At 45.8% G+C, this 27,655-nt stretch overlaps 1 protein-coding gene across 2 annotated transcripts; it reads left to right on the top strand.

Annotated features, from left to right (window-relative positions):
* Eif3l (eukaryotic translation initiation factor 3 subunit L) lies at window positions 1–23,392 on the top strand. 2 transcript variants are annotated; one of them, XM_075959918.1, is made up of 13 exons: window positions 1–90; window positions 536–584; window positions 1,743–1,953; window positions 2,948–3,027; window positions 4,307–4,368; window positions 5,412–5,481; window positions 5,667–5,740; window positions 7,739–7,910; window positions 12,648–12,802; window positions 14,405–14,575; window positions 18,127–18,624; window positions 22,285–22,365; window positions 23,198–23,392. In XM_075959918.1, exons 1-13 carry the CDS (start codon window positions 58–60, stop codon window positions 23,234–23,236), a joined length of 1,695 nt encoding a protein of 564 aa, XP_075816033.1. In that variant the 5' UTR covers window positions 1–57; the 3' UTR covers window positions 23,237–23,392. The 2 variants fall into 2 exon arrangements, with proteins under 2 accessions (XP_075816033.1, XP_075816034.1); XM_075959919.1 differs by lacking the exons at window positions 1–90; window positions 536–584; window positions 2,948–3,027 and having other exon boundaries at window positions 1,746–1,953; window positions 23,198–23,378.
* Window positions 23,393–27,655: the final 4,263 nt, after the last annotated feature.

Raw genomic sequence — 27,655 nt, 5'->3', positions numbered from 1 at the left:
GACAGGCGCAGAGTACTTCTTCCGCTCTCTCCCGCGGGGTTCTGGAGCGCGGTAGCCATGTCTTACCCGGCTGATGACTACGAGTCTGAGGTAATGAGGAGCTGTGCGCGTGGCGGGCTCCGCTTCGGGCACCCGGCTCGGTGGGATCTGTCCCCAAGATGAGGCGGCGTCCAGATCGGGCCGGAATATGCCGGCCCCGACCATCCCGGCCCTCCCTGCTCCGGGACTCCTCACCGATCCCGCCTCTGCCCGACTCCTGTCCCCGCGTGTCGTTGCAGCCCGAGGCAGGCTGATGGGTGTTTGGAGCTGAGCTCTTGGCTCTGACGCGCTTGTACCGTGCTTTCCTTATTCCGCCGTAACCGTGGGTCGTCCTTGCCCCTGCTCCCATTTCTCGCACACTTCTGAACCCCTCCGAGGTGGGGACTGACCTATCTGCGTGGTGACATCAGCCTCCTGCTTGACGTGTACGCCTGAGGACGAGTGTTTTGGAATCCCCACTGGGCGTGCATTCCTGACTTTGTCTTTTTCCTCGCAGGCTGCGTATGATCCCTATGCGTACCCGGGCGACTATGATATGCACACAGGTGAGACCTGAATTCGCCCTGCTGGCTCACTGTCTCCAGGGATTGGCACCTTTTTGACTGTCTCAGCTTTGAATCCGACAGGTCCCTGGTAAAAACACCTTGGTGGCCCAGGTCTGGAGTCGGCCATTAGGCCTGAGTGGTAGGTTAGCGCCAAGAGTCTAATAAATCAGGCCTTTTCTGTGCTCTTCCTGCCGGTGTCAGAAGGATAGCTGGCCTGGCTAGGTTTCCCTTCCTTGTGGGTAATTTTATGTGTCATGCTGGAGATGGAGTCCCATGCTTCTAGGCCAGCTCTGAGCCACACCCACAACCTTCCTTGTTTAAACCATCAGGGGAAGGTGGACAACCTTTTTGGGTGTGCTGATTTGGACTGGAGATTGAACTCGGGGTCTGGTGCAGCCTGAGCACACACTACCACTTGACCCCTACTCCAGCCCCGAGGAAGAAAAGCTTGGTGTGAAAAATGTACTTGATTCAAACCAGGTCCATGTAAACTGTCCCGGGGAGGCTTTTGATGTTTACCGAGATGCTGTGGTGACTGTGAGATAAACTAAGTACTAAGTGGCTTGCATTGCTTAGGGTACGTTACATTAAATGTTTTATTCAGACCCTTAGAGTTGTTTTACAAACTACGTTAATGTCTCTTTAAAGGTGAAAAGTAGCTTTCCATAAGTTAGTTAGTGAGTTTCCTTTTTTTGTTGTTGTTTTGGTTTGTGTTTTTTTTTCTTTCTCTTTTTCTTTTTGAGAGAGGGTCTCACTGTAAGTATAGCTCTAGCTATCCTGGAACTCACTCTGTAGACCACGCTGGCCTCAGAGACCCACCTGCTTCTGCCTCCCAAGTGCTGGGATTAAAGGTGTGTGCAACCATGCCCGGCTAAGAAATAACTTTGGTGGTAATTGTTCTGAAGGATCGAGGGTGACTTGGGGAAAGTTTGTGTCTCTAAATGTTTAAAGGGAAATTATACTGGTTTGTGTGGATCTGAGTTTAGTGTATGGGGTGGGGTGCGTGTTTCTGTGGCTGTGTGGTCCCTCCCCAACCCACCCCAGCTTCTATGATTAAGATTGAACTCTATCCCCAGCCCTGTATGTGGTCTTGCCCTTCTGGTCCATCATACGTATGAGCTTGCAAGCACTAGAGTTTTTATTGTGTCCGTCCTCTAGGAGACCCGAAGCAGGACCTGGCCTACGAACGGCAGTATGAGCAGCAGACCTACCAGGTGATTCCCGAAGTGATCAAAAACTTCATCCAGTATTTCCACAAGACTGTCTCAGATTTGATTGACCAGAAAGTGTATGAGCTTCAGGCCAGTCGTGTCTCCAGTGATGTCATTGACCAGAAGGTGTATGAGATCCAGGACATTTATGAGAACAGGTATGTGCTGTTTACTGTGTTTCTGTGTGGGACTGGCCTACTGATGAAGCTCCTACAAGATGAGTAATGTGTAATCGTGTGTGTGTGTGTGTGTGTGTGTGTTATGGGTTTTGGTTTTTGGGAGATGTTTTCGCTGTGTTGTGATTCCTTGGGCTTGAGCAGTGGTTCTCAACCTTACTCATACTGTGACTCTTTAATATACAACTCATGTTGTGGTGACCCCCCCCAACCATAAGATTATTGCCGTTGCCACTTCATAACTGTGATTCTGCTACTGAATTGTCATGTAAATATTTTCAGACATAGAGGTTTGCCAAAAGGGTTGAGACCCACAGGGTGAGAACCACTGGCCTTGTTCATTAACTGGACTTTGTATCCCATAAACAAGCAAGGTTCATATCTAAAATAATGTCACTACTAATAAAGATGGTAGTAGCAATTAGCATATATTCCCAGTGCAGGTTAGCAGAGCTGGAGTACTTTGTGTGGCTTCTACTTTGCCTGCGACAGTAATCCCATGGTGTAAATTCCACGGGTTTCCTCTTTTTACAGTAAAGGAAGCATAGAAGCAACCATAGCTAGCCCCCACCGTGCATATGCTGAGTTCTAAACCTGCACATTCTAACACCAGAGCTTAATTTCTGAATTGTACAACCTCCCAATGCATATCAGCACAGACCAAGCTCCAGAGTAGTGGATAATAATGTTTGCTGGATAAAAGGCAGATCAGCTAGGGATGAGACGGGAAATATTTTAAGGAAGTTCTGGGAAGATGGGGTATGTGCAAATGACCAGACACCTGTTGGATCAGTGAACAGGACTTGAACTCTGTTTCCACATTGCTAGGGTCCAAACAGAAGAGCTGGATTGAGAAGAGTCATAGACTTGGAGGGCTCAGGCTTGTTTTTGTGATACCTCTATGTTCTGAATTTGAGGGTTGGGTCCTGAGTCTTTCTTGTTTTGGAGTTATGAATTGTTTTCGCTTGGCTTTCAGCTGGACCAAGCTAACTGAAAGATTCTTCAAGAATACACCATGGCCTGAGGCGGAAGCCATCGCTCCCCAAGTTGGTAACGGTAGGTGGTAGATGTGAACGCTGTATCTCGTGGGCTGGATAGCAGATATCATGAAAGCAGAAAGGCTGGGGAGCTTGTGTTTCTTTCTTCTTCCTTTTTTGCTTTTACCAGCTAGGATTTCTCTATGTAGCCCTGGCTGTCTGAACCTCACTCTGTAGACCAGGCTGGCCTCAAAATCAGAGATCCACTTGCCTCTGCCTCTCAAGTGCTGGAATTAAAGGTGTGCGCCACCATGGTTGGCCTGTATGTGTTTCACTTAGCATTTTATTTCCCTGCTTAAGGTGTAGGTTTTTAGTAAAATTACATGGTTAGAGAAAGCTGGATAATTTGAGCTTTTCCAGATATGAACTTTTCTTTTCCATCTTTGGGGTATGTGGTCTTTGAGTTACTTTGGCTTGGGCTAATTATCCCCCTCACCTTTCACTTTTCTTTTTCTTTAAGGCCAGTGATAGCATGGTGAGACCCTGCCTCAGAGAGAAAGAGAGAGAGAGAGAGAGAGAGAGAAGGGAGAGATGGCTAGGAGCTCTAAAGCAGCATGGGACATCATTTTCTCTGGGCACACCTGGCCAGTATACAGCCCTTTGTTGAGACAGGATCTCATTGTGTGTGGTTCAGGCTTGCCTAGAATTCACTGTGTGATACAGGCTGACCTCAAACTCACAGAGATCTCCCTGCTGCAGCCTCTCAAGTCCTGGGACTAAAGGCGTGCTCCACCACCCTGGCTGGGTGCATAGGTTCTTAGGGCATAAGCTTAAAAATTTAGAATAGAGGTTCTTAACCTGTGGCTAGCGACCCCTTCAGGGGGGTTGAAAAACTCTTTCACAGGGTTTACCTCTAAGACCACCAGGAAACACAGCTATTTACATTATGATTCCTAACAGTAGCAAAATTTATTTATAGAGTAGCAGCAAAATAATCTTATAGTTGGGTTCTGGACACTACAGCATGAGGAACTGTATTAAAGGGTCCCAGCATGAAAAACATTGAGAACCACTGGTTTAGGGCCTAGAGAGATGGCTCAGAGGTTAAAAGCACTGACTGAGACTGAGATTCTGAATTCAAATCTCAGCAACCACATGGTGGCTCAAAACCATCTGTAATGAGATCTGGTGCCCTCATTCTAGTGTATAGACAGAATACTGTACACATAATAAATAGAACCTAAACAAAAAAGAGGTTTACCCTCTAGATCACCCTTGTCCCTCCACTGAAAGGCTGCAGCTCCAGGAACACCAGTTGCTTTGTAGATTAACAAGTACCCTTTTGCTATGTCTTTTAGATGCTGTATTCCTAATTTTGTACAAAGAATTATACTACAGGCATATATATGCCAAAGTCAGTGTGAGTACTTTACATTAATGTTGGTGTTAAAACTTCTGTGAACTGTCTGTGTCCGTTTCATCTCTAATACACTCCCTCATTGTATTTGTTCTGTGTCTTAAGGTGCTTGGTACCTTTTTGTTGTTGTTTCTTTTTATATATATTTTATGTGCGTGTTTTGCTTACATGTATGTCTGTGTGCCTGAAGAGGTCAGAAAAGGGCATCAGATCCATTGGAACCGGAGTTAACATACAGTTGTGATCTACCACGTGGATGCTGGGAATCTAACCCTGGTCCTCTGCAAGAATTACTCTTAATCACTCTAGTCCCCTACCCTCCATTGGTTGGTTGGCTGTCCACTGTGTTCCCCAGCTCAAGAGACTCTGAACCAGAGTCAACCTTTGTGAAGGACCAGATAATACATATCGTAGAATTTGGGGACATGGTAACTTTTTTTTTTTTAAAGATTTATTTATTATGTATACAATATTCTGCCTACATATATCCTATATAAACCAGTAGAGGGCACCAGTTCTCATTACAGGTGGGTGTGAGCCACCATTGGTTGCTGGGAATTGAACTCAGGACCTCTGGAAGAGCAGTCAGTGCTCTTAACTTCTGAGCCACCTCTCCAGCCCGACATGGTAAATTTAATCTGTTCATCTGTGCCTTTCTAGGAGTCACAAATGATACCAGTGAGTAGGCGTGGCTCTACCAGGAGGTGGTTCATGGCCAATGGCTTTGCCATCCCCTGGATTCTCTTGTCTGTCACTGGAAACCCTTGGTAGTCCAGTGCTGTGTTACCTCCTTTAACTCCCTGACCTTCAAGCTCTCCAATGTTACCTTATCACCTTTGTTAGGGCCGCTGCTCCCTGAAACACCTTCTGTTTCTCTGCTTCTCTAGATCTGCAAGCCTCTTGCGAGTGTTGGCTGTGATGCGTGGCCATAACTTGGCCTTGACCTGACCTTCAGTCACTAGGACTCCTTTTTTCCTCTTTCCTCGGTGCTCTCACGTGCAGGGAGAGAGCAGACCTGTGCCCTGATATCCCTGTTCTCTTTACAGGGGGGACCCTCTTTAGAGCAGAGGTTCGAATCCTATTACAACTACTGCAATCTCTTCAACTACATCCTCAGTAAGTCTCACTTTTGTCCAGGGACGGTTTTAGGGCACCCGACTCCTGAACCGGATTCCAGTGTGGGGAAGAAGGGAGGTCTTGTGGTTTATAGTGCTCTGGTGAGAGAGGTTATGAAGGTGCTCTGGCCCTGTTCCGACAGGCAAACTTCTGTCTGCGGTCTGATTTTCTTGTGATCTCTACAGATGCTGATGGACCTGCTCCCCTCGAACTTCCCAACCAGTGGCTCTGGGACATCATCGATGAGTTCATCTACCAGGTGCCTGTTCAGCCTCAGCCTTAACGTGAAATAAGTAATCCCTACAGAGAACAGCCATTTGTGTGACGCTGTCTCTAGCGTGGTTCCCTGGCACTGGGCTCTGGGTTAGAATGGTTTTCTAAAGAGAACACCGAAGCCTGCAAATACCAGATACGAACTTGGAAGTCTTTGGCTCGAACTCTGTCACCTAGTACTTTTCCGACTTCAGGAACTTGTCTGGCAGCAGCACGCTTCAGGCTTTAGAGTCAGGTGGCTGTTGATTCTGGTCTGCCTCATGTCTCAGTAATTGGCGTTGTTTAAGCTTTCAGGACTCTGTCTCACCCATCAGACAGAAACATTTGGGTTTCTCTTTGTAGACCAGGGTGGCCTCTGTCTCCTAAGTGCTGGGACTAAAGAGGCTACCACCCGGCCTAGCTAGAAATAGTTCTTATCTTGATTGTAGTGTTTGTCTGAGGTGCGCTAGGTCAGAATCAGGAACACATTGCTTATCAATGAGGAACTGTCTCTTGCCTCAGGGTTCTCTTGTTGAGGTTGTACAGAGATTGGCCAGGTGTAAGACTGTGTAGCCTGCAGATAGAAGTTCAGTGTCACCACTGAGGTCCTGGAAGTTAGGTGCATGATTTAACCACCAGCAGTGGCTTCTTCACCTCCAGTGCTTAGTCAGAGAACAGCTAACGTGTGTTCCTTATACAGTCAGTCTTGTCACAGTCCTTTGCCGGCTTTTCTTTAGTCATCTTACAAGCAGAATATGCTCTGGGGTTTGGTGGCACACACGTGTGAGTCTAGGACTTGGAAGGGAGAGACAGGAGGATTGTAGCAAGTTCCAGGCCATGTTATCTCAAATCATTGCCTTTGTTTTAATTTACTTTGACGTGGTATCTCATGTATCCCAGGCTCTCTTCGAACTTCTGCCTCTTCTCCATGTTGAGGGGATTACAGACCAGGTTAGAAATTAGTATATATTCCTCCCCCTCTGCACAAGACAGGGTTTCTCTGTGTAACCCTGGCTGTCCTGAAACTCAGTCTGTAGACTGGGGATCAGCCTGTCTCAGCCTCCCAAGTGCTGGGACTAAGGGTATGTGCCTCCACTTGAAATCAGTATCTTAATTTAAGGTATTTGAATGCCGCAGGCCAGGGAGCCTTTGAGAGTAGCGTGTTGATGAATTGTGGCGGGTGCAGATGCCTTCAGGCTCTGTGAGAGAGAGGGAGAACCCAGTGCCCTTCATCGCACAAATCTCAGGCCACACTGTGTACTTGGCACCTGTGGCTTCTCGGCTTTGTCAGCCTCTTGGCATAATTTAAGATTGTTGGCTGTCTGATTGGCTTAGGAATGGAGGAGAATCCTCTGGTTGAGCTTTATCCATCTTAAGCATAATTCCTTAGCTTAGCTGGTGTTCTTTTGCTAAGGGACTTTCTAATCCACAGAGACTGATCACGAGGATCGGGGAGTGCCTGTGAGTCTCCCTGGCCAAGGCAAGAGACACAGGGAATGGCTCTTCCTCAGCGCTTTTTTTTCCCCTTGAGACAGGGTTTTACTGTGTAGCTTTGACTGGGCTGGAACTCACTTTGTGGACCAGGCTGGCCTTGAACATCTGCCTCAGTGCTGGGATTAAAGACTGTGCCTCTACCCCTGGCCTTTTGATGGAGTTTTATGTAGTCTTCTCAACCTCATATAACACAAAAGTGGCTGCTTGCTGCTGTTGCATAGGCATCAGTTACTCTAGAGGGAGGGGCACCACGTTCGTGCCTAGGTGTTTATATGAATTTGCCTATAGAGCTGTTGTGACAGTGTTGTGCTTTATTGTGCCGTTTGCTATGACTTGAAAACACACACCTTGTCTTCATCCTGGTGCTTAAGCAGAAGCAGTGAAACAGACTTTTATTCAATAATTCCCTGTCCTAAAAATTATTGAATGAAAGTCTGTGTCACTTCATTCTCAGCACACGACTGTCACTGGGATTTACCCTCCTGTCGCCTCTTTTCCTCTTCCTCAACAGTTCCAGTCATTTAGTCAGTACCGCTGCAAGACTGCCAAGAAGTCCGAGGAGGAGATTGACTTCCTTAGATCTAACCCTAAAATCTGGAATGTTCACAGTGTCCTTAATGTACTTCATTCCCTGGTAGACAAATCCAACATCAACCGGCAGCTGGAGGTCTACACGAGCGGAGGTGAGTGCGGCAGGCGAGGCTGAGCTGGCCTCACTGAGATCTTCGTTTTCAACTGCTCTGCTGTGTCTCCAGGGCCTTTTTTTGCATTAATACCACCCAAACTTTCTGTTGGGAAGTCCTTATGTGTTAAAAAACTATTGCAGTGTGTGTATGTGTGCATGATGATATACATGTGGACACACATGCAGAAGTTGGTTCTCTCCTCCATAACATGGATTCCTGGAATCAAATCCAAGTTGCTGGTCTATTATAGCCAGTGCTCTCACTTGCTAAGCCATTTTACCTGCTCTTTACATTTAAAATAATGCGAACCGCTGGGCGGTAGTGGCGCAGGCCTTTAATCCCAGCACTCGGGAAGCAGAGGCAGGCAGATCTCTGGGAGTCCTAGGCCAGCCTGGTCTACAAGAGCTAGTTCCGGGACAGGCACCAAAGCTACAGAGAAACCCTGTCTCGAAAAACCAAAAAATAATAATAATAATAATAATGCGAACCATAACATTTCCATTATTATGTAAGCGTGTGTGTGTGTGTGTGTGTGTGTGTGTGTCACTGCTGTTGTTGGTGTGAACCTGGAAGAACAGAGCCTAAAAATGAGGTGGACTAAAGTCTCATGTGTAGTGATGAGGCCTGCAGGCCACATCCCGCCACCCAGCTAGCTTTACCTGAAATAATTACACAGAAACTGTATTCATTTAAAACACTGCCTGGCCCATTATCTCTAGCCTCTTCTTGGCTAACTCTCACATCTTAATTAACCCATTTCTAATAAATCTGTGTATCACCACACGACTGTGTCTTACCAACAAGATTCTAGCCTACGTCCTTCACGGGCCAGAGAGCCATGGCGTCTGCCTGACACTGCTTTCTTTCTCCCAGCATTCTGTTCAGTCTACTCCGCCTATCTAAGCTGCTGTACTATCAAAAGGCCAAGGCAGTTTCTTTATTTGACAAATGAAAGTAACATAGACAGAAGGCCCTCCTACTCCATTTCCCCATCAAAGACTCAAGAAGGATATATTACCTAAGTAAACAAGAAATAAGAAACTTCCAAAACTCTAGAAATGATAGAGACATCTCGCTACCTGTACAGTTACCCAAAGTTTTTGTGCCATTGGGGCATCCATCTTTAGCCTACAGGCCATAGTATCCAGCAGACATTTCCATGAAGCAGGAAAATTCAAAGACAGTTCAGTCACTTTCTTTTGTATCCTGCACAATGTCTCGCAGACTCTTTCATGAATCAGGAACCCTGAAGGATCATCTCACCTTTAGGCAAGTTCAGCAGTCCTCTCTTTGCGGGTTCTTTGTGTTCAGTTTATGCAACAGTCCAGGCAAGAGTAGTTTTTTGCCCAAATGGCTAACCAACTCCATAAGGAGCCTCTTGGATGCCCATCTTTCTCTCTAAGTAGCTGGTGCTGCCAGGAGCAGACGTGTCTCATTGTCATGAAAAGCCCTAAGTTATTAAAACATCTTAAATGCCATTTTCTGTAGTCTTTGAAAGATATGAAGAATGCCTATCTAACTGAAATATATCTTTATATATCTAGAAAATCTAACGTGACTACAAGCTTGACTATTATTGATGATTATCCATTGACAACCTATATTTCCTAATTATACATTACTTTTTTAAATGAGCTACACAATCACAATACCTTAATCAAGATCAGAAATACATATACATATAAGAAAATTGACCTTAAATTTAAATTATTCATATCTGTATCACTCATGTAATAACCAACTTTATTTAGAGCATCAGATAGTTTATAGCCTGAGGATTGAGCAAGGTCACATAAAATTCACATGGCCGGGCGGTGGTGGCGCAGGCCTTTAATCCCAGCACTCGGGAGGCAGAGGCAGGCGGATCTCTATGAGTTCGAGGCCAGCCTGGTCTACAAGAGCTAGTTCCAGGACAGGAACCAAAAGCTATGGAGAAACTCTGTCTCGAAAAATCAAAAAAAAAAAAAATTAACATGACTTCGAGCTGTATACAAACTCAAGGATAGGCCCAGCTTGAGAACTTTTTGTTTTCAAGACAGGGTTTCTCTGTGGAACCCTGACTCTTTTGGAACTCAGTGATCACCTACCTCTGCCTCCCAAATTCTGGGGTACACTACTACCGCCCTGGCAGGAAAACGTTTTTTGGATAACAAAAGAAGGTATTAGGTAATCTGAAGAGCCCACTCACATTCCAAGAACAAACCCAAGCTTTGAAGGAACAGGGGAGCTGGGCGGGGCAGTGGTGGTGCACACCTTTAAGCCCAGCGGAGGCAGTCCTGTCTCTGTAAGTTCAAAGCCAACCTGGTCTACAGAGCAAGTTTCAGGACAGGCTCCAAAGCTACACAGAGATACCCTATCTCGAAAAAAACCAAAATAATAATGATAATAAGAAGAAACGGGACACAAGATTCTTGTTCTCTTGGAGTTTTCTCACAAGTTCTCAGAATTCTCACACAGCTGCATTTGACCGTGTGCATGTGCACACATGAACACACACACACTATTTTATTTTCAATTAAAGGCTTTTCCAGGGCTCATTAAAATCTGACTTTTTAGAAGACGGCTGGAGTCTTATCTCTGTTTTTGTGTCATATTTGTAACAGATTTTAGTTGAATGTGTATGAGGATAATCTAATCACACTGCTCTCAGCTGGGAGGGGAAGAATGGTGTGTGTGCCAGCCTATGCGTAGAGCAGGCTGGCCTGGCACTCAGAGACTCGCCTGTCTGCAGTGTGTTCCTGAGAAGGTTGAATAGCCTTTCAGGCAGTACTATTGCTCTGCTCCTGCTCTTCACTCTAGTGTGTATTTCTTTGCGATTTGACAGTGTTTCTTTGATCAGGGCAGAGTGGGAGGAGCCATGTTAGTGTGACCTTTCACTTTGTCACCTTGAACTTAATGGTCTGCCCTATAATTTCAATGGGTTTTTTATCAACGTGAATGAAATTCTCCTATGTAGACCAGGCTGGCCTTGAACTCACAGAAATCTATCTGCCTCACGTGTAAAGGCATGTGTCTGTAGTAATTAAGAGTGGCGGGGCTGCGTCCCCAGCACCCTGGCCGCCTGGCTAGCTTATGCCCCGAAATAACAACACACAAATTGTATTCATTTAAACACTGCTTGGCCCTTTAGCTCTAGCCCTTACTGGCTAATTCTGATATCCCGATCAACCCATCTCTAATAATCTGCGCGCACCGGTCTTACGGGGAAGATTCTAGCCTACATCCATCCTGGGTCCGGAGCTTCATCGCGTGTGTCTGCCCGGGAGCGCAGCATGGTGTCTCTCTGAGGCGTCTGCCCCAGAGAGGAAAGCTGTCAAGTCTGAGCTCACTTCCTCTTCCTCCCAGCATTCTGTTCTGTTTTCTCCACCCACCTGTGTTCTAACCTATGAGGGCCAGCCAAGCACTTTATTTTTTTAACCAATGACCTTCCTCCATCATGTATCAACATTCCTGGCTTAAGATTGACACCTTTTATTTTATTACATAATTTTTAAGAAATCACATTAGAGCTTGGATGTAGCTCAGTAGAAAGCTATGCTCAGCATGTGCATAGCCCTAGATTCATTCCCAGCACCAAAAAGAAAAAAATCTTGTTCCTCACCTCATCAGTTAAGTCTTTGGAAGCTCATTCTTTTGTTTCTTTTTATTTTTGAGACAGATTCTCTGTGTAGCTCTGACTGGCCTGGTCTTAAACTCAGAGGCCTGCCTGCTTCTGCGGGGATTAAAGCCATACGTCACTAAACCAAGCAAAACTCACTTTTTTTTTTTTTAATCAACAGCAAATACTGTTAAGTTTTCACCAAGTTTTTTGTTGTTTTTTGTTTGTTTGTTTGATTGATTGATTGATTTTTCAAGATAGGGTTTCTCAGTAGCTTTGGGCCTGTTCTGGAACTAGCTCTGTAGAGCAGGCTGGTCTGGAACTCACAGAGATCCACCTACCCCTGCCTCCTAGTGCTGGGATTAAAGGCGTGCACCACCACCACCCGGCTTCACTAAGCTTTTTTAAATTCTGTTTTACTTATTTCTGTGTATAGGTGCACATGCGCCACAGTGCACCCATTCAGAGGGCAGAGAACAACTTGTAGGAGTTGATTCTCTCTTTCCACTTGGGTTCTGGGAGTTGTGGCTCAATTTGCTAGACTAGGCTGCAAGTGCCTTTACCTGCTCAACCATATTGTCGGCCCTTTCAACTTCGATTGAGAGATTATTTTGGAGACATGTCTGTCAAATCCCCAGGCGTGAGTTTGGTTCGTGTGTGATTGTGTTAAGTAGAATGCTGAGGTAAGGGACTAAGTCTTTAGGTCAGCTGTGACAAGGAGCAGGCACAACCATGTGGCCTCCAGGTACAAAGGCAGCCTGAGGGTACAAAGCAGCCATGCTTCTGCCTGGCATTGTTTCAGTGTTATCCATGCCTATTGGATCCACAGAAAAGGCCATAGCATCTGTGGGTAAATAGCTTTGGCTTTGGGTTTCAAAAGGAAGGGCCTGTGAATAACTGTTCTCAGTGAGGTCCTTCTCACATTCTTAGATATATTAGGATTAAAACAAAAACAACAAATGAGCTGCCACTCTCAATGCAGCTGCTAGTCATCATAAGATGAGCGCGTGCGCACATACACACACACACCCTTTGGGACCTGGCATCAGGTGAGGAGTCTTAGTAACAGTCAGGGCCCAGGCTGGTCATTTTTTACCTTCATCTGTGGAAGCACTCAAAACATCTTTCCCTCACAGGCGACCCTGAAAGCGTGGCTGGGGAGTATGGACGACACTCCCTCTACAAGATGCTGGGCTACTTCAGCCTGGTGGGGCTTCTGCGTCTGCATTCCTTGTTGGGAGATTACTACCAGGCTATCAAGGTTCTAGAGAATATCGAGCTGAACAAGAAGGTAGGTGTAGCGGGTTAGGACGGTACAATAAATAGCTAGGCCAGCTCAAGAATAACAATTATTTTTTAATGGCTAAAAGGGGAAAACTCACGCTACAAGAGTGAGAGGTCCATCTTCCTATCTCTCTGGCGGGCACCACGCAGGGAGAGAGCGCGCACCTGGGTCTTCGCAGTTTTTCTTTTTGGGGTCCAGGTTGCCATTCCCTAATTAGATGTGATTGATTGACAGAGTTTCCCCATCATCTCCCCCTTCTAAACAAGATCGATCCAAATCCAATACAACTATATACAATAGGAACAGATAACAAATATAAAATTATAAATAATAAACAATATTAAGTAAGGAATGCATAACAAAAGTTGTACTAAACATTCTATTTCAAGGAGTCTAAATATTGTATTGAAAATGAGCTTGTCTAAATAATGAGGAAGATGGCTACAATTATCTAATCTTTAACTCCATCGAAGATCTGAGAAGGGAAACAATATTTATTACTTGAGTAAACAGGAAGTGCGATCGAGAAACTTCCAAAATGTGCAACAAATAACAGAGACAACTGACTACCTGGGCAATCACCCAAAGTCTCAATTGCAATGTTGAAGCAACCAACTTTCCCTAAGGCCTAACTTAACTGACATACCATTTTCAAAGGCAAGAAACTTTGCAAAACTATCTTATCCTGTCTTGGCAGGATATGACAATCCTGTTTTTTCCATTTACGGATACTCTGTATCTCTGTCAGTGGTTGAGGTATGGGCATTTCGTCTCCCAAAGGTCAGTTCTGTCAAGAAGAAAGGCTCCAGGTGGAGTGTCTTTGGTGCTCATCATTCTCTCAGGAATAGATCAGTGTTGCCAGGAGCGATTGTATCTCACTACCACGGAACTCTTAAGTTAGATTAAAGGCCATTTTCTATAGCTCTTTGAAGAGGTTGAAGATTATCTATCTGGAGCTGTAGAGATGGCTCAGAGGTTAAGAGCACTGCCTGCTCTTCCAAAGGTCCTGAGTTCAATTCCCAGCAACCACATGGTGGCTCACAACCATCTGTAATGGGGTCTTGTGCCTTCTTCTGGCCTGCAGGCATACATACAGACAGAATATTGTATACAGAATAAATAAATAGAATATTGTATACATAAATTAATTAATTAAAAAAGATCTATCTATACTGAATATAATCTGTATGTATCTAAAGAATCTGATTAGTCTAATTATAAATATTACAAACATAGATGACTATTGTTCTATAATTCTCAATACCTATCTAACTTAAAGACCAAGACAGTAAACAACTGCAATAAATAAAGACAATGACCTTCAAATGTAAACAATGTATAAGTATCTTGATCAGAGGTAGTCATGTACACTGCAAAATGGTAGGTATAAATACATAAACAATGTTTCAAACAGGTATAAGCATACATGCATACAATATTCAGTATAATTTAACTTTGTATCAATATACAAGAATCTATACCAATATAATTGTCTAAAAACAATAACTCACAAATACCAATCTATTATCCCATCCAATTATCCCTCTTTTTTTTTCTGGTTTGATATGAATCAGGACTCATGGCTACTGCTTCCACTTTCCTTTGCAGAGCATGTATTCCCGTGTACCTGAGTGCCAGGTCACCACATACTATTATGTTGGCTTTGCCTATTTGATGATGCGTCGCTACCAGGATGCTATCCGGGTCTTTGCCAACATCCTCCTGTACATCCAGAGGACCAAGAGTATGTTCCAGAGGACCACATACAAGTATGAAATGGTAAGAGAACTGCAATCACTGTCTCACCAGGCAGCTGATTCCTTAGCACTTGCACCAACAGTTCTGGATAAACACTATCTACAATTTGCTACTCTTAAAAATACTTCATTTCACTGGGCAGTGGTGGCATCTGCCTTTAATCCCAGCACTTAAGAGGCAGAGGCAGGCGGTTCTCAGTGAGTTTGAGGTCAGCCTGATCTACCAATTGAGTCCCAGGACAGCTAGGACTGTTACACAGAGTAACTCTAATATCTCAAAAAACCAAAACCAAAACCAAACAAAAAACTTACTTCATTTCAATACAAAATAAATTGTGTGTATTTGTGGGATATGTGGTAATTAGATAAAAAAGGAAAAGAAAGAAAAATCAAAGCTGGGTGGTGCACACCTTTAATTCTTGTATTTAGGAGGCAGAGACAGGTGTATCTCTGAGTTTGAGGCTAACCTGGTCTACATAATGAATTCCGGGACAGCCCATATATATAAAGAGACAAACAACCAAAAATTCAGGATATTTCTTATAATCTATAATTTCTTTGTGTTAAAAACCTTAAAACTATTCTTCTAGTGCTTTTGGGGGCTTTTTGTTTTGTTTTGTTTTTTTTAGATTTATTTATTATGTATACATCATTCCTTCCATGTGTGCCCACATGCCAAGAAGGGGGGCACCAGGTTTACATTATAGATAGCTGTGAGCCTCCATGTGGTTGCTGGGACTTGAACTCAGGACCTCTGGAAGAGCAGTCAGTGCTCTTAACCACTGAGCCATCTCTCCAGCCCCTTTGTTTTTTTTTTGTTTTTTTTTGTTTTGTTTTTTGTCTGTTTCTGAAATAGCATTTCACTGGGTACCCTTGGTTGTCCTGGAATTTGCTCTGTAGACCAGGTTGGCCTCAAGCTCAGAGATCTGCCTACCTCTGCCACCAACAGCCCACCTGGCTCTTCTAGTTTTTTTTTTTTTTTAATTAAGATTTATTTTATATGTGTTCTGCATGCATGTATGTCTTCATACCAGAAGAGGGCACCAGATCTCATTATAGATGGCTGTGAGCCACCATGTGATTGTGGGAATTAAAGTCAGGACCCCTGGAAGAGCAGCCAGTGCTCTTAACCTCTGAGCCATCTCTCCAGTCAGTCCCTTTTCTAGTTCTTTGTACATATAAATTTATATAAATTTGCATATTGATATATAAAATATAAGATATTGGCATATTTTAATTGATATAAATATGGCCCTTGCTATTTTTTGAACCCCTTCTGTCTGCCCACTCACTTCCAGGGATTACAGCGGCTGTTGTGTGGGAACTTTGTTGATAGCCGCGGCTGGCCACTGTCTTCCTCCTCAGCATGTTGGGTTTTTAAACAGTGTCGTGGTTTTCTTCGTTACGTGAGAGTTTCGTGCGTACACACAGTATAACTGTATCTTCATCATATCCACTTCATACTTTTCCCAGAACTCCCAGCCCTCTCAACCTTGTGTCTTTTGTTTGCTTGGTTATGTTTAAGAATCAGGGAATAGTCTGTTGCCCATGCCCTCCTGGGTGCAGTGCCATTGCAAACTGACTCTCACTCAGACGCCATCACCTACTAATGGCTCCTCAACAAGCAGTGAAGGCTCTTGAGCTCCGCCCCTTCCTGTTCCATGCTGGAATAGTGACTGTCTTGCTTGTTCTTGTCCAGGAAACCACAGTTGGTGTCATTCCTAAGTGCAGGTGTCCTGTCATGTCCAGAAGACACTATTTTACTCCAGAGTATAGGCAGAGTTTTTCTGTCCCTACCAACTGCTCCCAAATAACCTGCAGCTGCTTCTCAAATAATTGACTTGAGAAGCAGTCAATTATACAAATACAAATTATAAATGCTTGGTCGATAGGTAGCTCAGGCTTATTGCTAGTTAGCTCTTATATTAAAATTAACCCATATTTTTAATCTATGCTTTGCCACGTGGCTCATGGCTTGTTTGCTCATTTTCTACACATTCTGCTTCATCTCCCCTGACTCTGTCAGCCCTTTTTCTCATCATTCTCCAAATTTGGTTTTCCTGCCCGTAATTCCTGCCTAGCTGCTGACCAATCATCATTTTATTAAACCAGTTGGAGTGACAAATCTTTATAGTGTGCAAGAAGGTTTTCCACAGCACCAAAGTCCTTCTCAGTCTCTGCCTCTGCAGTCTTCCTGCCCCTCTTTCTCCATGGTCCCTGAGTCTGGGGTGCAGGGAGTGTGATATAGACGTCCCATTTGTGACTGACCGAACATTTCTTGGGATTTTGGCCACTTGTGAATTTCTGTGTTAACTGCTGTCCATTACACAATGGAACTTCTTTGATAAAGCCCGAGAGATACAGATTTAGAGGGCATTTTGGTGCTATGTCCATTTAGCAAACTAATAGCAGTAGGTTCACCCCTGGGGCCTATGGGCTTCCCTACTGTGGGTTCTCTGCCTAAATTACAGAAGCAGACATATAGTTCCTCCTGTGGAGCAGGCCTTAAACCCAATCAGAAAGTGGTTGGTTACGCTATAATATTTGTGCCACTGTTCCTCCTTTAGGTATATCTTTCCATACTGTTCATTATCTTAGCTTACAGGACTCACAGCTTTTCTTTCTTCCTTTGTGTGTGTGGGGGGCTTAAACTTGGTGTCTGATGCTTGTTAGGTAAGCAGTGTACCATTGAGCTGTATTCCCAGCCGCCACCACTCCCAAAAGCAAAAACAAAGTCATTTTAAGAGGTCTCACTAAGTTTACCAGGCCAACCTATACTTACTTTGTTGCCCTAGTAGGCCTTGAATTTGTGTTCCCCATCTCTTAACCACTAAAGTAGCTGAGATTAAAAGCCTTTGCCATTAGGGACAACTCTCTTCTACCCCTCTGTCAGATCAATCTCTTGCTTCTGTGTGTGAGAACATGCAGTTTTTTTTCAGCTGTGACACGTGTAGATGACCGCTGACCACTGAACTACACTCCAGCAGGACTTCTGCTTCTGTTGACGTGACATCACCTTAGATTATTAACACTTTGGAACTTGGGGTTAGAGGGGCTTGGAGCTTAACTTGATGGTAGAGCCCTTGCCTAGCATGATAGAAGTCTTGGATTCATTCCTCAGCACTGAAAACAAACATCTGAAGCAGTTAGTGGGGGACGATGGGCTCAAGGCATGTGGGCTGAAGAGGTGTTTCCTAGGAAGCATGGATGGCCTGAGCAGAGAGGGGCTGGAGCTGGAGAGTCCTGACACAGCTCTGTAGACTAGCTTAGGCAGTAGGCTTCCTGGGAATGCAGGGATTAGTTTTGGTAGTCCGTCCTTTATCAGATTGAAGATTTTTTTTTTCTTTTAGCATCATATGTTTCTGCTAACAAGTTTTTATAAGAATTGACTTTTCAGTAATGTGAGGGCAACCAGAGAGGCCCTGGGGAGGGTTCTGGAGACGGCCATGGAGGACTTGGCCCTGGGTGGGGCTTGAGAGAGCTCGGGGTTGTAGGCCTCCTGGGAGAGTGCGGCGACCCCTGTGTGCTGGACAGCGTCATAAATGATGGTCTGTGTTTGTTTGACTTCCCCAGATTAACAAGCAGAACGAGCAGATGCATGCTCTGTTGGCCATTGCCCTCACCATGTACCCCATGCGGATTGATGAGAGCATTCACCTCCAGCTGCGGGAGAAATACGGGGACAAGATGCTGCGCATGCAGAAGGGCGACCCCCAGGTCTATGAGGAGCTTTTTAGCTATGCCTGTCCCAAGTTCCTGTCACCTGTGGTGCCCAACTATGACAATGTGCATCCTAACTACCACAAAGAGCCCTTCCTGCAGCAGCTGAAGGTGTTTTCTGACGAAGTGCAGCAGCAGGCCCAGCTCTCCACCATCCGCAGCTTCCTCAAGCTCTACACCACCATGCCTGTGGCCAAGCTGGCTGGCTTCCTGGACCTCACAGAACAGGAGTTCCGTATCCAGCTGCTTGTCTTCAAACACAAGATGAAGAACCTGGTGTGGACCAGTGGCATTTCTGCCCTAGATGGCGAGTTCCAGTCAGCCTCGGAGGTGGACTTCTATATTGATAAGGTATAGCATCCCCTGTTTATCCTCTCCAAGGGGTAAATGATAGAAGTTATAATTAAGTCAGATATGTAGTAAGTTACAGGCATAAAATGGTAAAGAAGGCTTTGTTGAGAAAGTGAGGTTTAAGCTGGGATGAGAGCTCAACTTTGGCTGTGAGAGACTTGTTCTCCACAATTGCTGTGCATGCTCAGTTCTTTCATGCCTGCCCTGAGACCGACAGTCACCTCCCATCACCCGCCCACTACAGTGGTTACTCTCCTGTTGATGGGCTTCTGGGTTATTTTAGGTTATTACATGAAGGAACACATGGGGTCTTGAACTTATGATCCTCCTGCCTCAGCTTCCCATATGCTGGATTGTACACATAAGCCGTTGTCCAGTGTACATAAGGCTTTTGTAGGTTCGCTCCCAGTAATCTGTAGCACATTTGTATACACATCTGAGAATGTGTTGAGTTCCTACTGAAGTGTTAACAGCATAGCAGTGGCTTCCTTGAACTACGGCAGCCTGGAGAGTAGAGCTGTGACTCCAGGTGGAGCCAGACTCTTTAGTGTCCTGTGTAACGAGAAGATGAAAACAACTTTTGTTGTTGTTTTGTGCAGTGCTAGGTATGAAGCAGGGCCTGTGCATGTTAGGCAAGCACTCTCCAGCCCAGTTTTACAACCCATTTTGTGAAATTGCCCAAGTAGGCCTAGGACTTTGATCCTCCCGCCTCAGTTTCCTAAGTAGTTGGGGTACAGGTCTGTGCCACCACGCCCATTGTTTTAGTTTTCCATTGCCATGGCAACATCATCACATCACCAAGGCAGTTTGTAAAAACATTTAATTTGGGGCTCATGGTTCCAAAGATTTGCCATCATGGAAGGGAGCATGGTGCTAGAACAGAAGCTGGGGGCTCGCATCTGATCCTTAGGCCTGAGGCAGAGGTAGACAGAGTTAACTGTGAGTGGTGTGGACTTTTGAAACCTCCAAGCCCATTCCTGGTAACAGCCTCTCTAGCAGATCATATCTAATCCTTCCCAACTGATCCACCAACTGAGACCCAGCATTCAAATATATGAGCCTATGGGGCTGTTTTCATTCAAACCACCCCACCCAGCCTCACTTTAATTTGCATTGCTTTTATATATCAAGTGGTTGCAGTTTCCCTTACCACGGTACTTCACTTGAAGTGCCCCTTGGTGTATTTGCGTGGAGGTCAGAGAACAACTTGCAGTTCTGTCCTGCAGTGTGGGATCCAGGTGTCAGGTCGTCCATCAGGCTTTCACAGAAAGTGCTTGTACCACTGCAGCAGCTCTTTCTGGCTCTCGTGAATAGTGCTCTCAGGCTTGGGTGTGTGTGTGATTATGGAATGGATGGGTCCTGTTTTGGGTAGTCTGTTAGGAGCGAGCCAGTGTGTGTACCACGTGGTGTGTGGGAGGGTGGAGGACAGTTCTGTGAGTTGCTCTTCTTTCTCTACCTTTCATGGGTTCTGAAATCGTGCCCATCATCAGGCTCATGTGGCTTTCCAGTAATTTGGCTTTAACAGTTTACTTGGAGCCAGGAGTGGTGGCCTTTAATCCCAGCACTCGGGGCAGAGGCAGTCAGATCTCTGTGAGTTTGAGGCCAGCCTGGGACACCGAATAAATTCCAGGACAGCCAGGGCTACACAAAGAAACAAAAAACAAAGCATACTTGCTGCTCTTCTGAAGGACTGGAATTCACATCAGGCTGCTGTGTAATGCCTCTAACCACCTTGGGCACCCTCTCTCACATGCAGACATGCAGACCACCTGCATATAATTTCAAATCTTTTTTTAACTTTTTTTTTAATGATTTATTTATTCTTATTTCATGTGCATTGGTGTTCTGCATGTGTCTGTATAAGGGTGTCAGATCCCCCGGAACTGGATTTACAGACAGATGTGAGCTGCCATGTGTTTGCTGAGAATTGAACCCGGGTCCTCTGGAAGAGCAACAGTGAACAGTGCTCCTAACCGCTGAGCCATCTCTCCAGCCCATTATTATTATTGTTATTGTTATTACTTTAGGGAGGGTTGGGGTTTGTTTGTTTGTTTGTTTTAGTTTTATTTTGTTTTGTTTTGTTTTTTTGAGAGTGTTTCTCTATGTAGTTTTGGAGACTGTCCTGGAACTCAATCTTTAGACAAGGCTAGCATCAAATTCACAGAGATCTGCCTGCCTCTATCTCCCAAGTGGTGGGATTAAAGGTGAGAGCCACCACCACAAGGCTCCAGCCCCTAATTTAAAATTTATTTATTTATTTATTTTTAAATTCTTATATTTATTTATTATGTATACAATATTCTCTGTGTATGTCTGCAGGCCAGAAGAGGGCACCAGACCTCATTACAGATGGTTGTGAGCCACCATGTGGTTGCTGAGAATTGAACTCAGGACCTTTGGAAGAATAGGCAATGCTCTTAACCACTGAGCCATCTCTCCAGCCCCTAATTTAAAATTTAAAAGTAAGTTGGAGAGTAATGAAAGAAGACATTCTACATTAGCCTCTGTGCACAATTGTATACATCTGCACAAATGTGTGTCCGCACTCCTCCCACACGCCTGTTCTCTGCACTGAATTCTTTCTCGGTGTTTGACAAACAATTTCTTGTACCGTTGACCTGTTCTACCCACCGTCATCTCCTAGTGACCAGCAACTAGTCCCAACTCAGATGGTTTAATAAATACTTTTCCCAGTTGACTCATAAATTACAAGTTTTATTTTTCTGTTTTCTGTTTGTGTGTGTGATCTGTGTGCTGGTGTGCATGTAGAGGTCAGAGGACAATTTTGGGAGTTGATTCTCACCTTCCGTCATGATAAGATAGTCTGTCTTGTTTTGCTCTGCTGGATTCTCGTGACTCCACCTCCCAACCCCAGTAGGAATCCTGGGATTATAGATGATCACCATCACTGAGCCAGCTCACAAATCATGCTTTGCTGTGACATTGTATTCAGATAAAATTAGTACTGCGTCTATGGTTTAAAGGCCCTATGCCAGTTAATGACTTGGGTGGTTTGGAGTGTTGAGAGCAGAGTGGTCTTCACTGTGTAGATGAAGCAGGGATGATCCTGTTTCATCAGCCTCTCAAGTGTTAGGATTACATGTGTGTGCCTGCGTATGCATGCTTTTATTTATCTGGTTATGATCTGCTTTACCCAAATTTGCTTTTGAAAATTAGTGTAGGGGCTGGAGAGATGGCTCAGTGGTTAAGAGCACTGACTGCTCTTCCAGAGGTCTTGAGTTCAATTTCCGGCAACCACATGGTGGCTCACAACCATCTGTAATGAGGTCTGGTGCCCTCTTCTGGCCTGCAGACATACACACAGACAGAATATTGTATGCATAATAAATAAATAAATATTTTTTAAAAAAAAAGAAAATTAGTGTAGGAGCTGAGTGTGATAGTTCAGGTTCTCTAATGCTGTTTGCTTGGGAGGCTGAGAAGGGAGCATCTCAAGTTCAAGGCCAGCCTGGGCAATTTAGACCCTTTCAAAAAAAAAATAGAGAGGACTGGAGATGTAGCTAAGTAGTGTAGCCTCCCCACCCCGCCCCCAGTACTGGGGACAACACTTGGCACCATTGTACTTTGCAGTTAAGTGGCTCCACACTAGGTGGCTCTCTTCCCCCGCCCCCCACCACTTCTGACTGCTTTCTCCCATAGGACATGATCCATATTGCAGACACCAAGGTTGCCAGACGCTACGGGGATTTCTTTATCCGGCAGATTCACAAATTTGAAGAGGTAAGATGTCTGAGAGAGTGGCTGATAAGCCTGAGGATAGAGGTGGGGCTTTTAAATTTTTCTCATGCTTCTTTTTAAGAAACGTGTGATTGGCCCTTTAACTTTCTAAGCTCAGCTGCCTGGCAGCTTGGGGAGTGAATTGGGCCCAGGACTTGCTGTGTCAGCCCTTTCTAGGGTATCTTTTTCCAAGATCTTGGTCTGCGGGTGGCCTTAAAGGGTGCCGCTCCTGCCCTTCCTGGTATTTCCTAATATGGGTGGATTTGCTGCTGAGTCCCTCCTTTCCCGGTTCCCAATTGGGGTGTTCTCCAGCCCAGACAGGTCTGGCCAGTGTCTGCAGGCTGAACGACTAGCAGCTGTGTTTAACAGGCCTGGTACTCACTTGTCTTACCCTAAGAAATGTCTTGTGTGTCATGCCAAAGAGCACAAGTTGGTGGTACTCCCTCGTCCATCTCTGAGCCACTTTGTCCTCCAACAGAGGCCATGCTCCTTCAGGATCATGACCGTGTGGCACTGTTTTTACTATTTAGCCGTCAAAGCCTTGCCTGTCAGACAGTGAATCAGGACTGTTCTATCAGGGAGAGGTCAAAGCTAACTGGTCTAGCCCCCCTGAACTCTTGTCCTGTCTATGAAATAGGCAGAGCAGTATAGGGTATGGGTTTGTCAATTGAAGACAAGCAAAAAGACTGTGACCACTGAGGGTCTAAGGAATGCCTGGCTTTCTGTGGCCCTCCCTGACCTCAGAGCTGCTGGGAGTCTGGCTTCTTAATCGTGGACACTGTTGGGATGGGTCCCAAAAATCCCACATCTAACTTTGCTTTACTTTTCCTTGTAGCTTAATCGAACCCTGAAGAAGATGGGACAGAGGCCCTGAGGATGCTCGTTCAGGAGTCGAGAACCTGTTTGATAATTGAGAGGGAAGCACTCGTCACCGAGAAGCCTTACCTAAGTCAGCCATCAGCTCAGTTGAAACTTGCTCAGATTAAGGACTGGATGTTGTAGGAGCTCTCAGTAAAGGGTCTTTGTTGGAGCTGCCTTTGTGGTCTCATTATTTCGTGGTGCATCAGACAGTGTGGAAGCTGAGTTCTTTCATCCCTCTGTTCATGACATACTGTGTGCTCTATAGGACGTCTGACCTGCTATAATTTGCATAGCATGTTAGTGGCAGTGCTGGGCCCTGGGAAAAGACTGTCGGACTTCTCTACTGCCAAGAGTTGTGCAGACAAGTCTCAGACGTGCTTAACCCCTACAGCTCAGGTTTTGTGCAGTGTCCCATTTCTTTGTTGAGAAAGTAGATAGATCCTGCTGTGATTGAGGTCATATAGTTATAAACAAGCCAGTCGTCTAATTTATTACTGCCTTCTGTCCTGATTAGTGCCTGCTCTACAGATCTGTTGTAAAAATCTTTCTCGTGTGGTGGCAGGGGTTGGTTGAGACAAGGCGGTACCCCAGAATGCCCTTAGAAAATCCTACTGCCTCACTTTCCATACTGCTAGGATTATAGATGTGTCCTTGTGGGGTTTGGTAGGGGGTCTTGAGTATGGGTGTTTGCATATGTCTGCGCACCATGTGTGCAGTGCCTGCAAAAGCCAGAAAGGGGAGTCAGATCCCTCTTAGCTGCTGAACCATCTCTCCAGCCCTTTTTCTACTTTTTGAGACAGGATCTTGATACGTGACTCAGGCTGGCGTAGCTATCGGAGTAGCCCAGAATGATCTCAGACTTGTAATCGTCCGGCTTGGTAACTTCTGGTGGTGACAGGTGCTAAAGCTGGGCAAAGCGGCTTTTCCTTTCCTGGGCGCTAGTAATGTGCCTGTCACCTTGTTGTCTTTACTGGCAACCCAGTGCCTGAGTTTGGTGCCCGGTGCAGAAGGTGACTGCAGGACAACTGCACTTTGTGAGCCCAGCAGGAACGGGCAGATGCTGTTTGCACGCATTTGTTGCCTGGCACACAGTGGATGCTCTCTCGTTCGTTCCTCCCCCGCATTTGGAATTCATAAACTCCTCTCCTACCGATTGACCAAATGCCTGCAAACTATTGCTGTAACCTTGTGTGGAAGGAGATCCGTGTGGATAGAAGCTAGAGTCTTAGCCATCCAGTTGGGCTCTGAATCCAGTGACAGGGATCCTTATGAGAGCCACAGTAGGTAGAGACAGGAACAGACATTGGGTTTCTCAGCCATGTGCTGAGGAGTAGCTCAATGTGATTTCTGCTCTAAGCCTCCAAGCGTGTTACGATTTGGTACAGCAGCCCTGGGGACAGCATGGAACTTAGTAAGACAATGGAGTCCTAGATCCACCAGGGTCTGCTAGGCAAGGAAGAGGTCCAATTATGGAAAAACCAAATTGTATCTTTCAGCTTAAACTTTTTGTTTGTTTGTTTGAGACAGGGTTTCTTTATAGTTTTGAAACCTGTCCTGGAACTAGCTCCTGTAGATCAGACTGGCCTCAGACTCACAGAGATCTGCCTATCTCTGCCTCCCAAGTGCTGGGATTAAAAGTGTGCGCCACCACCGCCCAGCTAAACTTAAACTTTCATGGTGGATATGTGATAAGTCATGCTTACTGTATCTGATGGTGATAGGAGCGATGGAGAATTATAGGCAATCTCACAAGGATAGTTTTGGCCCAAGTATGGTGGCTCCTGTCTGTAATCCCCACACTTGGGAGACTGAAGCAGGAAGATCAGTGGAAGCTCCAGACCACCATGCAGAGGGAATGGGGGAATGGATTTCAGAGACGATGAGGGAACACACTGATAGGTGTCTTTTCAAACAGAATCCTGAAGGCATATGTTACAGATACCCAGGACAAGTATTCATCTGCAGAGAGAAACTGGCTCTGAGACCAGAGCACACTAGATGCTGAGGGAATGGCAGAAGGAAGGCTGGTTGGTACAGATACCTTGAGTGGGAAGCTAGAGACCGTGCGGGATCTGTAGGTGATGGTAAGGGTGGCAGCCTGCATGAGGCGGGAAGCCATTCCCCACCAAAGAATTAATAGAGCTCTCTGCTAGTTCCAGAGCCAAAGGGTGGAGTTCAGATATAACCCAGGGCAGCCCAGTTCTAAAAACTTGTGCTGGGACCCAGCCCCACTCCCAAAGGGAAAAAGCCAGAGCGCATTCTCCCTTTTAATATGGAAAACATTCAAGCACTTGTAAAACCCTTGGGAATTTTCCAAGCACTACATCTGTGACCTTGTAGGAGCCTGAAGAGTGGAGTCAGGATTTGCTAAGCTTTGGATTCCTCCATCTTCCTGTCCAGTGCTAGTTCCCTGGTTGGGGGAGGGTGCTGTGCTCAGATTCCTAAGGAATGCCTCCTGCTGTCCCACCATCAGCCCTGGCATTGGACGTGGGTGACTCCCCTGGGCTAATTTCTCCCCCAGTTGTAGTTTTAAAAATTCAGTTTTTGCTGAGTGGTGGTGGTGCATGGTTTATTTCCAACACTTGGGAGACAAAGGCTAGCCTGATCTACAGAGCGATTTCCAGCACAGCCAGAGCTACACAGAGAAACCATGAGTCGAACAAAAATTGAGTTTTTAAGGCCAGGCATGATGACGTGAACCTGTAATCCTAGCACTTGGGAGGCCTGGCCAAATGTTTTAAAGTTGACAGGTGGCGCACAGCTTTAGCCCCTGCACTTAGGAGGCAGGGGCAGGTGAATCTCTGAGTTTGAGGCCGCTTTGGTCTACAGAGCAAGTTCCAGGACAGCTAGGGCTACACAGAGAAACCCTGTCTTTCAAACATTAACCAAAATAAACACAGCTCCTGGGCTAACACTGGAGTTGCAGGTTTTCTCTTTTCAATCTGGATCAGGGACCTGGAGAGATGGTTCAGTGGTTAAGAGCTCTTACGGAAGAACTGGGTTCACTTCCCAGCACCCACATTTGGTGGCTCAAAACTCTGTATGGGGGTCCAGAGAGATGACTCAGCAGTTAGGAGTACTGACTTCTTCTAGAGGACTCAGGTTCAATTTCCAGCAACCACACGACAGTTCACACCTGTCGATAACTCCAGTTCCGGGGGATCTGACATCCTGAAATAGATATATGTACAAACTCCCAGTAGGTCCAGTTCCAGGGCATCCTTGGCCACCTGTAAGCACGTTGCATCTCAACTAAGCCTCATACACGTGTTTAAATAAAAAGAATACTCAGGGATTTTTCCAGATGAGGAGGCTGACAGGGCTTCCTGGCCCTCTGCTTGCCCTAGCCAGGATCACACAGAGCCAGTGTGTGTGAGTGTCTGGCTCCGGATCACCTCCCAGCCCAGTGGCTGTGCTTGGCAGCCGGCAGCCCTTGTGTCGGGCAGGCACAGCTGAACTCTGCCTGGCACAGGGAGGAAAGGCAGTGAGTTGAGCAGCTGCACCCGACAGGCAGGAGCCTGGTTCTGTCTTGCCCAGGGCAGAGCAAGCCGGCTCAGAATCCTTCCCTACATGGCCAGAGCAAGTATTCTGTTATCAGGGTATGGGAGTTCTGGGTGGAGCTGGTTACCAGAAGTTTCTGAATCAGTAAGAGAAGGCAGCAGAGCAGAGTGTGGGCTTGTCTGCACTGGGGTTTGAGCCCTGCCTGTCAAGTGCTGTAGTTTCTCAACTATAAAATGGGAAAGACACCTGCCTCCAGATTGTGCTGATGAGTAAATTAAAGTTCTTAGCACAGCACTTAAAGTGTAGTTAGGGAACGAAAGCCATTATTAGCGGGTTGTGAACTTGACAGTCATAGACTAGGCAGAAAGGTCATGTGTGTAACAGCCTGGCAATGTCGTGGTAGAGCAAGGACCTGCAGCCTCAAAGACCAGTTAAAGCTTTATCCAGTCTGTTTCTCCAAGGAGAAATGGAGAGTTGGGGCTTGAGTCCTCAGTGGCATAGCACATGCAGGGCCTTTGGGGGACTCTGGGGTCCACTCCTGTACGAAAGGGCCGGTGCAGAGGCCATTTCACAGAGAGGTTCAGGCAGAGTAGCCCAGCAACAGGCACAGGAAAACCCAGAGGCTTCAGAAGTTACAGGGGACAGGATTTAGCTATGGGGGTTGCTAGGTGGGAGAAGGCCAGTTTTCTGACTCACAGTGGGTGATGATGGAGCTGGTGAAGTGGGGACAGTGCCAGGGCAGGAGGGAAGTGAAGGCATCTGCGGGTGGGCGGGGAGCCTGTGGGACTGGCAAGGTTCCAAGGGCATAACAACGTGGAGCCAGCCATTAGCAGGGGGCTAGAGTCCTAAGCGCTAGACTCCCAGACTAGAGTTGGTTTCTCAGCATCCTCTAAAGGCCTTGGGAACCTGTCCTCAGTTCCTCCCCTTTCTT

This window comes from Microtus pennsylvanicus, chromosome 2, assembly GCF_037038515.1.
Source record: "Microtus pennsylvanicus isolate mMicPen1 chromosome 2, mMicPen1.hap1, whole genome shotgun sequence".
Lineage (NCBI taxonomy): Eukaryota > Metazoa > Chordata > Mammalia > Rodentia > Cricetidae > Microtus > Microtus pennsylvanicus.
This window is presented reverse-complemented; position numbering and strand designations above follow the sequence as displayed.

What these genes read in the sequence shown, in the direction of transcription:
- Eif3l (XM_075959918.1), top strand. Translation starts at nt 58, where the DNA reads ATGTCTTACCCGGCTGATGACTACGAGTCTGAG. An exon ending in CGCTCCCCAAGTTGGTAACG is followed by an intron (nt 3,028 to 4,306) that starts GTAGGTGGTAGA and finishes TATGTCTTTTAG; the next exon opens with ATGCTGTATTCCTAATTTTG. An exon ending in CCACATACAAGTATGAAATG is followed by an intron (nt 14,576 to 18,126) that starts GTAAGAGAACTG and finishes TGACTTCCCCAG; the next exon opens with ATTAACAAGCAGAACGAGCA.